General features: G+C 47.8%; 1 protein-coding gene across 1 annotated transcript in view; it reads right to left on the reverse strand.

Moving 5' to 3' along the window:
• Positions 1-1,288: 1,288 nt before the first annotated feature.
• Positions 1,289-11,505, reverse strand: part of LOC311311696 (girdin-like) — a gene marked incomplete at both ends in the record, with an annotated part of 34,136 nt that continues 23,919 nt past the window's right edge. The window contains 5 exons of the mRNA XM_084441450.1: positions 1,289-2,406; positions 4,092-4,154; positions 8,081-8,164; positions 8,902-9,137; positions 10,556-10,648. Of these exons, the coding sequence (XP_084297576.1) occupies positions 1,289-2,406; positions 4,092-4,154; positions 8,081-8,164; positions 8,902-9,137; positions 10,556-10,648 (1,594 nt within the window). The remainder of the gene's footprint in view (positions 2,407-4,091; positions 4,155-8,080; positions 8,165-8,901; positions 9,138-10,555; positions 10,649-11,505) is intronic.

Here is an 11,505-nt window from a genome sequence, read left to right on the forward strand (position 1 = left end):
ACTTGTTAAATGTTAAAGTGATAATCTCAAACTAGTATGGCGTGCTCTCAACCTGAGTATGCAGGTGACAGGGATTACTATAAGGGTTAATAAGTATACTGTGTGGTCAGCAGTGCTTCTCCAGTGAGCTCCCTGGACCAATGCTTCCTCGCTGTCCAGGGGTGAGTTCAATCAGAAAACGGTGTGCACCATTTTGCTACGGTTTCCGGGTTGAACGATATGTTTCCTCAAGACGGTATGCAACGGGCTTTGAGGTAGATTTCCTCTCGTTTGGTAAGTGTGTCAGAGTCACCTTCTCGGCTGCCATAGGTGCAACACAGGGCGTTCAACGCACCACCGTTTGTTTCAATAAACATTTTGCAACGTTTTGTCGGGGCTGAACTCACCTCAGGACCTCAAGAATACAAATACTTAACATCGATTTAGATGTTTTGGAACATCACATATCCTGAATGGGCGGTGTTCCCCCCAACTGTCTTCACTGCTATTGGACGGAATGTGAAAACACCACCCATTTGTGACAGCCAAGCCAAAACGGAGTCAGTCAATAACACTAATACAGTAACGACAAAGGGCTTTATTCAAGGAAAAGAAAACACATTTTGTATTAAAAGATTTACAAGTTTACCATTGAGGAATGTCAAATTATAATTCTCCATGCCTAAAAGAATAGGCTATAATGGCAACAAAAAAGACAGACAATTGAAACAAAGTAGGTTAGGCAACTCGTGCATTTGAGTAATGAGGATGTAGACAACAGAGGTGAACCATACAGTGTCCAAGCAGTAAGTAGACTTAGGTAAAGATAAGCTTATAAATACAGAATATAAATAAAATAAATACAAAACATACTTTTGCACAATACTGAAAGTTTTTTTTTGGCAAATAAACTTAAACAACAAAGAAGGATTGTCAATGTGCTTCAGGCAGGGAATGTAAATACACAAATTGTTCACTAATAGAGTATTCAAGGACAGTATCTTTTTCTTACACGTTGTAATTCAGATCTGATGTCACCCTGTAGTGTATGAGTGTATGTGTACAAATAAATTTACCTAAAAGTACAGTTTTCCCAAAAACATACAGTACTGTACCATTGTGATGACCGCAACTGCTATATAAAAAGAAACAAAAACTGTACCTACAGTACTGTTTCAGAAGCATCTAGTCCTAATCGGCCATTGCATCAACATAAAAGAAAATAAGTTAAAACATGTGCTTCTCTCTTCAACAGAGTAGGAAGGACAAACTACCTGTTTTGTTTGCATAACTCAGCATAAGATCCTATTCATCCAATAACAAACTGCTTGTCATCAGAAATCCTCACTGTGACGTCCTCACCAGTCCCTGTCGCTTTACCCTCATCCCCGCCGTCATGTCGGCCATTTTGGCTCTGACCAGTTTCCGCCGGGTCGTCCGTTAGTGCTGTGCCATTGGTGGGCTCCTGCCTCAGGGGTGAGCAACTGATGTTCCGGACCCCAGAGGGGTTCAGGCAGAGGAAGGTCTGGTTCTTCTTCCCGTTCTCGCCGCGACCAGCGACCACGGATTCGTTGAAGATGGTGTCCGAGAAAACCGAGCTGAAATTGAAGGGTGTGCCGAAGAGGGCTTCGTCGCAGGACGCCTTGAGGCCGGCACCGGTCGCGGCCGCCGCCGGGTCTCTGGGGGGCTTAGCCGGCGGCACGGGCTCGTTCGCGCCCCCGCCGGTATCCTCCCGACGGCTTCGATTGGTCGAACCCTCGTTCTGATCCTCGACCTCTTCGATCCCGTTGGCCGGCGGGATGTCGGCCTTGGCAGCCGCCCTGCGGTCGGCGTTGACGCTGGGGCGTCGCGAAGAGCCCTCGGCCGTGGAGATGACGCTGCTGGCTCGGGGGAGGGCGGACGGGGGGGAGCCCCGCCCCCTCGCCCTCTCCTCCCTCCCCAGCGGGGAGGAGAAGCAGTTGAGGCAGCCGGACACGGACGACGACCTCCCCTGGACGTAGAGCACCGCGATCGGGGAGCGGCCAGGAGTCTCGCTCGCCACCGGGGGTCCCCGTGCCGCTTCGGGGGTGGCGTCGGCGGCGTCCGACGAGCGCCGGCCGCCTTTCCCGCTCGACGCCCTCCTGACGGCGCTCCTCCTGCACGGCCACGCCTCCCTGTTCCCCGCCTCGTCCGGCGGGCGCGTCTTCTCCTCGCGCGCCGGAGCGGAGGCGGGCGCCTGCGCGTGGCGCCGCGCGACGAGGGGCGGAGCCGGGCGCGCGTGACGTGGGGTGGAGGTGGCGCTGGGGGGTCGGCAGGGGGAGGAGGAGGAGCGGAGAGATGGCGGGCGCCGGACGGGGCTGCTGCCGTTGGACCACGGCTCGTTGTCCAGACTGAGGCTGAACTCGCCGCTGCTCTCGCTCTGGGCGCGGCTACCAGCGCCGTTCACACCTGGAAGAAGAGAACACTTTATAGTTGTTCATTTTACAGGGAAAAAAACAAAGTATTATAGAATCTATAATGGTCCCAGACATTTCCTGACGGTTTAGCCGTGTTCAAAACAGGAACATTGTTTAACATTATGCATCATTGGATCCAACTGGCCTCTCATATGTATGTACAGATAAGTACAGTATGTAAGAGAAAATGATATAAGTGAGAGGTATGCTTTCAACACATTCTATAAAGTGTTTATTTTATGATTGTATCTTCTCTAATGGAATCAGGAACAAAGATAATGAAAGATTTTCGCACTATGATTAAGACTTAATTGGACAGTTCCGATTAAGACTTAATTGGACAGGGTCTCATCCACTTCCTGTACCCGGTGTCTAAACGAGGGAGGTTCCACTGACTTCCACTACAGAAGAATTAACCTCCCTGCCAGCAACGTTAAATGCTACAGCGTTTGCCTGGAGAACCATTAGTCGTTCTTCTGACAGGGAAATCATTGCACTGCAAAAACACTAGTTAAAATACAAGAAATAAATACTGAATTTGGGGAGAAATTACTTAATTCTAGTGAAATTATCTGTCCATGCAGCAAGATAATTTTACTTGATAAGAAATCTTAAAATAAGCTGGTTCGGGTCTAGAAATAAGATAGAAACTAGTAAATAACTTTTAAAACGAGAATTCATCTCATATTTCCAAGTCTAGGATTTTAAATCTTGGCAAGTGCAGAACAATTTGCAGTGTGGGCTAGGATCAACTGTCCCACCACAAATGTAGCTGTCAAAAGTTGTCTTTAGGGTTACAAAGTGCTGTATGACACATCACATTCTTCATTACCATAACATATCACATTCTTCATTACCATAACATATCACATTCTTCATTACCATACCATATCACATTCTTCATTACCATAACATATCACATTCTTCATTACCATAACATATCACATTCTTCATTACCATACCATATCACATTCTTCATTACCATAACATATCACATTCTTCATTACCATAACATATCACATTCTTCACTACCATAACATATCACATTCTTCATTACCATAACATATCACATTCTTAATCACCATAACATATCACATTCTTCATTACCATAACATATCACATTCTTCATTACCATACCATATCACATTCTTAATTACCATAACTTATCACATTCCTCATTACCATAACATATTACATTCTTCATTACCATAACATATCATTCTTAATTACCATAACATATCACATTCCTCATTACCATAACATATTACATTCTGCATTACCATAACATATCACATTCTTACCATAACATATTACATCCTTCGCTGCATCCACCGCTAAATTTGAATGTCTTACAACTGCCCGTGAAATTATAACCTTACCTTGTCACTGATATCACTGTAACACCACATAGATGCACATTCTTTTTCTTACAGCTTATTAGCACCGTTGTGAAATCAGAGTAATGCCATGTCATTGCCAACAGGTGGCACTATTGCCAAGCCATCCACATACCAGTGACCACGTAGAGATTAAACTGAAACAAGGCCATGTTTACAGTGGATACTAGGAGTGGATACAAGGTGGATTAACTCCTAATTCCCATGCTGCTGCTGCTGCTTGTACATCTGCATCTCCACGGAGAATCCCTCGTAATAATCACTCAGTCTAATCGCTCACCATGATTCTGCAGCTCATCGTCCTCAAGGCCAGATGGGGCGGCGCTGTCGTTGGAATCCTTGTCTGTGGAGGAGGAAAGTGTCACAGGGCAGGATGTGAGACAACACCACACAGGTAGAAAGGAATGAGACGGTGTTGCTGTTCCACCGGTCTCACGCGGAGAAGTGTGGCTAAAAGCGGGAGTGAAAGCATAAACTAAGCTATGTTTGAATTTTTGTCCCCCGTCCTAAAACGCTACATGCGCTACGGCTAAAATGCGCGACAGCTAACGGCTAACGACAAATGAAGCGATACTACGTAATGTGATTGAGGACGATGTCTCTACCTGTCACCCACAACCTGGGACATTCCGCCACAGCTGACGCATTGTCGGTGGTGGCAGGATGACAGGATGGCGTTGTGGTGGAGTGATGATGATGATGATGAGGGTGGATGATGGACAAGGTGGAGGAAGTGAGGGAGGACGAGGTCAGCGTCTCCTTCCTGTCCTCCTCGCCCTCGGACCCCTCCCCTTCCAGCCGCTCGGAGACGGAGCGCCATCGGCCCGAGGACAGGGCCTTGGGGTACGCCAGGTCGCTGAGGGCTGGGACGGGTGGATGGAGGAGGGAGGATGGGTGGATGGGGGAGGGAGGAGTGGAGCAGAGAGAGTTGACTAGTCTGAGGTCATAGCCTGGGGTCCTGGGGGGGTGGGGGGGGGGGGTGGAGCTTCTCAAAATGCCCACCCATGTCCCTCGATCCTCCACAGCGGGTGTACAGTACTACCCTCAGTTGAGATATTAAATAAATGAATAAGTACTGTATTCCCTCTGTTCCCATTGGCCAGCAGCTCCCAGAGCATCTGGACTGTATGCAGCGCCGGTGCTCTCCTGCAATGCAGCATTCCTGACCTCTGACCTCCTGTGGACCGCGCTGCAGCCTTGAAGAGAACCGCGTGTTCCCATAAGCGCTGTCGAGTAGTGTTGCAAAACTCATCTCTTCAAGAAGTACTGCAACCATCCTCCCTCTTAAGCACCTATTGTATTTTTAGTTTGCTATTCTTGCACTTTGCCTTCAGCTCTAGATTATGCTCTTAGTCACTTGTTTTAGAGAGGAGATGCACTTGTGAATCCTGGCAAGTAGTACATTAGCTTTTCCTACGTTAAATGCAATTATTGTTAGTCGCTTTGGATAAAAGCGTCTGCTAAATGACTGTAAGGTTATGTAATGTAATGTAATGAGTTGCACGGTAGACCGATACTAGCAAGGTACCCTGATACCCTGCCGTCAAAAACGGTACAATACCCCATTTTATTAGTACCGGTATTTTAAGAACGAGACGTATTTCCGAGTTGCGTCGGGGCAGTGTGTGTGCGTCTCTCTTCCTCTCTGCTACTCTGTCCCTCTGGGGCAGTGGGCATGTGTGTGTGTGTGTGTGTGTGTGTAGCGTTCTGCTTCTCTCTGTCCCTCTGCTACTCCCTAAGCAGAGTGCGCGTTCCAACCGTCAGTCCAGTCAGTCCAGTTCACCAAACTACTTTCAGACCATTCGCTTATTTCTGCAAACGTTTGGGGCGAACACAAGTCTAACGGAAAAAAGTTGCGAACAAGTTCGCAAAGAACGTTCACAGAGGAAATTGAAAGGGCTGAGGGCTGCTCAGTTGGTTACTCTAGACCAGGGGTGTCAAACATACGGCCCGCGGGCCAAAACCGGCCCGCCAGATGGTTCAAACCGGCCCACGAGACGACGTCCAAAATTAATAAAAAGGAACAGATATTCCAAATTTGTCCAGCAGAGGTCGCACTGACATAACGAGAGATCCGGAAATAAACAGCACGTGACAGCAACGCGCCCAGAATCATCTGGCAATCTTGCCTTATCGTTATTAAGCTCTTGTTGTCAAAATTACCCACGGTTGCACCGTCATTACCAGAATCTCTGTCAAAACGGAGAAAAGTTGACACAGAGTGCAGAGTTTTCCAAGAAAAATGGACTGATTCTTATTTATTCACAGAAGTGAAAGGGAAACCTGTGTGCTTGGTGTGTAATCAGCAAGTTTCAGTGCTCAAGGAATATAATATTCGACGCCACTATGAGACTCATCATGGTGAAAAATACAACCATTTGCGAGGACAACTGAGAATAGAGAAGATAAATGAATTGTTAGTGGGTCTGAAGAAACAGCAGTCTGTTTTTACCCGTAGCCGAGAGGTCAGTGATGCAGCGGTGAAAGCTAGCTACCTTATTGCTAACGAGTTAATGTTAGGATCCAAGCCATTTTCTGAGGGCGAGTTCGTGAAAACATGCTGAAGGCTGCAGAAACCGTGTGCCCTGAAAAGCGACAGGCCTTTGCCAACATTAGCCTAACGAGGAACACTGTCGCAGATAGAATTTCAGATCTCTCGGCAGACTTGGACAGCCAAATGAATCACAAAGTCAAGTCATTTGTTGCATTTTCGGTTGCAATTGATGAGAGCACTCTGAAGAATACAGTTCTGTTAAAAATAACATTTACTGTGGTAATGTAATATTTAAAGACCATGAACATTGTGCAGTATAATATCAGTCAGCAGCTTCAGCACAAAATAGTTTGGTCTGGTGTAACTCTATTGCTCATGCACTGCTATCACTTTTATGGGTTTTTGAAATGTACAAATTTAATACATTTACAAGGCAGGGTGATAACGTTCTTCATAGCTCCCACTTTAGTTTGTGCATAGTGTGGTGAGTCAGTTCAGGTGGTCAGATGTGAAAATGTATCTACTGTACATTAAAATAAACAAGTTGTTTTAATCAAAGTGAAATGCCATTTTTTCAGTTCCATAGGCCTATCTGTGAATAAATGTTTTGTGCCTTTGTAGATCCACTGTGATCTGTGAGTTATAATGCACATATATAGGCTAAATGATAAATTAAGGCATAATATAGAAATATTGAAAAACAAAGGTAAAGATTTGGAGTTGACGTTATTTCTAGGTTATTTTGCTATTATTTTACTGGCCCGGCCCACTTGAGATCAGATTGGGCTCTATGTGGCCCCTGAAGCAAAATGAGTTTGACACCCCTGCTCTAGACCATGGGTTCCCAAACTCCATCAATGTGGGCCTCCCCTCTGAAAACAGTGACACACCCGCGCCCCCCCAACCCCCCAAATGTGTCCATTATGCAAGGCAGCGTTAGCTAGCCCATAATGTTACACAGCTCAATTAGCTCGGTGGCACCTGCTGCTAGTTAACGTTATTATGTTTTCGCACAATTCATGCCTGCGGGGGGAGGCTCTCTCTGCACTATCCACACATTTAGTATACATCTCTCCCATTATTTATTTTGATTTTCTGACCTTTAAAATCACGTTTCATTCATAAAAAACAGACATTTTAAAAATAAAAAAAATGTTTTTCCTTTCTTCTTTTTTTCTAACCATCCCTCCGCGCCTCCCCTGAATTTCTTTGGGGCCCCCAAGGGGAGGCCCGCCTCACAGCCCTGCTCTAGATGGTGGCAGAGGATTTCCAAAAGCAAAAGCGCCTATTTGGCAATATTTCAGATTTAAACCCAATGCTAATAGCTGGGGAACCTAATCGTGTGCCGATGGTAGACGTTGTGTGACAGTATGTAGATATCTACCTTTAGATGCCTACTGTACATTCCAGATGACATGTTTATGGGCGTGTTAGATGCTGGATGGCTCGGCTCGCTGTGATTCTGCGGTCTACGATTTTCATGAATGTCGAGTTGAAGAGTTGAACAGCAAAGGCGCGGCAGACCACCGCAAGCAGTGTTTTAGTCGTGAGGATGATACGCAGGGATGATCGTGAGGATGATACGCAGGGATGTGACTGTGCTGCATGTCGTCGAACCCACGTCTAGGCTAATCTATGCGTTACGGCCGTGGAGAGGCAAAGGAAGCCGAAAGCAAAGCTAATTCCATTCCATTACCGTAATTACTCTAAAGTAAGGAAGGCTACGGCCAAAAGGAGGCGGATAAAAGCACCGGCGTCGCCGCCATGTCTCTTACACGTGGAACGACGGAAGAGGGACTTGACTTTGTCTCGTTCCTTCAGCCTGCTCCTCATTAGGGGAAAGATTTTCATGGCGGACACTTTACGACACGCGTCCGCGAGGGAGGAGGAGACAAGGAGGGACAGATGGAGGGAGGGAGGGAGGGAAGTGAAGAAAAAAGTGTGTGTGTGTGTGTGTGTGAGAGAGAGAGAGAGAGAGAGAGATGCAGGGGGGAGTGAGGGAGAGAGAGAGGAGGGGTGAAGAGAACACATTAAACCACAGCACTGACTCAGAGACGACACACGTGAGCACACACACACACACATGCACACACACACACACACACACACACACACACACACACACATAGTCGGGCATCTGGGAGGAGAAGGGGGGCCAGGGCTCATTCTGACACATGCGGAAGAGTTTGTGCGTATGGACTGTCTTGTGCATGCGTTGCCCCACAGCACTATGGGTATTCTCTAGATGATGAACAAACAGGCTGCGCAGGATAAACAATGGTTATCTTATAAAGGGTTTATTCTGTTTTAGGGGTTTCTGAGGGGGCGGGGGTAGCTTTATAGAAATAGGAGTGGTCTCTGTCGCCAGGCCCTCTCAAAAATGGCCGACATACTTCTACGTCCCTGTCCTGGTGGTGGGGGGCGGAGCCTGCGGTAGCAGCTAGCTCCGCTTACATCCCTCTGCCCCGCCTCTGACGGTGGCGACGGCTCGAAGAGCGCCAGCAGGCCTGAAAAGGATCGGACATTTTTTGTTTCTGGCCGGCCGATTGGCGGTCGGGCCTGGCGAGGTCGAGTGGGGGGGGGGGGTCATACTCACTGCCGCTGCGGCAACGCGGCGAGAGGGCGTCAGCGGGCGCCACGTTGGAGGCGGAGCCGTCCGAGCCGGCGAGGGAGACGCCGGCGTCCTGGCAGGGGGAGGGGGGCGGGCCGCCCAGGCCCTCGTAGGAGCCGGACCGCGTGGGGGTCAGCGAGCGGAGCAGGTGCTCGGGGCCCAGATCTCGGCTGCGGGGCCGGATCAGCTTCCTCATCTTCAGGGTGATCCAGTTGCCTCGTCTGGGGGTACGACACGGACAGCGAGGGCGTTCTTTTATTTTTTTTAAATATTTAAAAGTATGTAAAAAGTATTGTCTAGTCTCTAAATTCTTTACCTCTTTAAGTGTATGAAAATGCCTGATTTGTTGCAAACTATCCATACCATTGAGACGTCAGATTGAATTTAATGTATGTCTGGCGTCGTGATTATGGTCATGGCTGTGGTTATGGTTGTGGTCATGGTCATGGTCATGGTCATGGTTGTGGTCATGGTTGTGGTCATGGTTGTGGTCATGGTTGTGGTCATGGTTGTGGTCATGGTTGTGGTCATGGCTGTGGTTGTGGTCATGGTTGTGGTTATGGTCATGGTCATGGTCATGGTCATGGTTGTGGTCATGGTTGTGGTCATGGTTGTGGTCATGGTTTGGTCATGGCTGTGGTCATGGTTGTGGTTATGGTTGTGGTTATGGTCATGGTTGTGGTCATGGTTGTGGTTGTGGTCATGGTTGTGGTCATGGTTGTGGTCATGGTTGTGGTCATGGTTGTGGTTGTGGTCATGGTTGTGGTCATGGTTGTGGTCATGGTTGTGGTCATGGCTGTGGTTGTGGTCATGGTTGTGGTTGTGGTCATGGTTGTGGTCATGGTTGTGGTTGTGGTTGTGGTCATGGCTGTGGTCATGGTTGTGGTTATGGTTGTGGTTATGGTCATGGTTGTGGTCATGGTTGTGGTTGTGGTCATGGTTGTGGTCATGGTTGTGGTCATGGTTGTGGTCATGGTTGTGGTTGTGGTCATGGTTGTGGTCATGGTTGTGGTCATGGTTGTGGTCATGGCTGTGGTTGTGGTCATGGTTGTGGTTGTGGTCATGGTTGTGGTCATGGTTGTGGTTGTGGTTGTGGTCATGGCTGTGGTTGTGGTCATGGTTATGGTCATGGCTGTGGTTGTGGTTGTGGTCATGGTTGTGGTTGTGGTCATGGTTATGGTCATGGCTGTGGTTGTGGTTGTGGTCATGGCTGTGGTTGTGGTTGTGGTCATGGTTATGGTCATGGCTGTGGTTGTGGTTGTGGTTGTGGTCATGGCTGTGGTTGTGGTTGTGGTCATGGTTGTGGTCATGGTTGTGGTTGTGGTTGTGGTCATGGTTGTGGTCATGGTTGTGGTCATGGTTGTGGTCATGGTTGTGGTCATGGTTGTGGTCATGGTTGTGGTCATGGCTGTGGTTGTGGTCATGGTTGTGGTCATGGTTGTGGTCATGGTTGTGGTTGTGGTCATGGTTATGGTTATGGTTGTGGTCATGGTTGTGGTCATGGTTATGGTCATGGCTGTGGTTGTGGTCATGGTTGTGGTCATGGTTATGGTCATGGCTGTGGTTGTGGTCATGGTTGTGGTCATGGTTGTGGTCATGGTTGTGGTCATGGTTGTGGTCATGGTGGCGTCCTGTGTACCTGCGTGGAGGCGAGGGGTCGTAGAACTTGTACTGGTCCATGATCTTCTCCTCCAGCTTCTCCTTCTGCCTCCTCAGCTCATTCAGTTTGTCTCTGAGAACCGGAGAGAGAGAGAGAGAGAGAGAGAGAGAGACAGACTTTTTCACTTCAACTTCACAATAGTGTACAGAACAATGTGCCTTTTTGTGCCTGTACTGCAGAGAGGAAGGAACTGTCTCACAGAGAAAAGAGCAGGATAGCTGATACTGAGAAGAAGAAAGTGGAGTTGGGGGGGGGGGGGGCGTGGTCGGCTTCTGCAGCATAGATGGCGAGCGTGTTTATTTAAAAGTCAACAAAGACCCGTCTGACCTCGCTCAACTGTCACCCGTCTGACCTCCTGCTCCTCTGACCCCTCAGAAATATCAATCAATCAATCAAATATCAGGATATCCTTCCACAGGTTGTCATAGTTTATCACATGCCATAAGCCTGCGGATTGCAGACAAACCAATGTGAATGAGATCTGTCCCATGTAGGTCAATGTTGACAGAGAGAGAGAGAGAGAGAGAGAGAGATCAACAGAAAGAGAGAGATGGAGAGAGGGTAACAGAGAGAGAGTGAGTATTTTAGGTCAGCCTCGGTCTGTTTTTAAACCTGCCAAATCACTAACGCCAGACAGCATCAATAATCCACGACTGGGCTCAACCCAGAGCTCTACTGAGCATGCTCGGAGAGAGGCAAATTATTTTGGGCACCCCAAAAAAAACAGAACACTGATGATGCAGCGTCTCATGTTTTTTGGTGCAGTGGTGTTACATAACTTTCCTAAAACGCACTCCCATGAATCACCTGGATTCATGAATACAGTATGTTATCTAGTGTGTGTGGTCTAGGTATTAAGTATTGAAAATATAAAATGTTCTGGCAGGTTACCCAAGCCCAAATTCTCCATTTGGGTATCAACAAAGCAC

This window comes from Borostomias antarcticus (genome assembly GCF_949987555.1).
Source record: "Borostomias antarcticus genome assembly, chromosome: 7".
NCBI classification, from domain to species: domain Eukaryota; kingdom Metazoa; phylum Chordata; class Actinopteri; order Stomiiformes; family Stomiidae; genus Borostomias; species Borostomias antarcticus.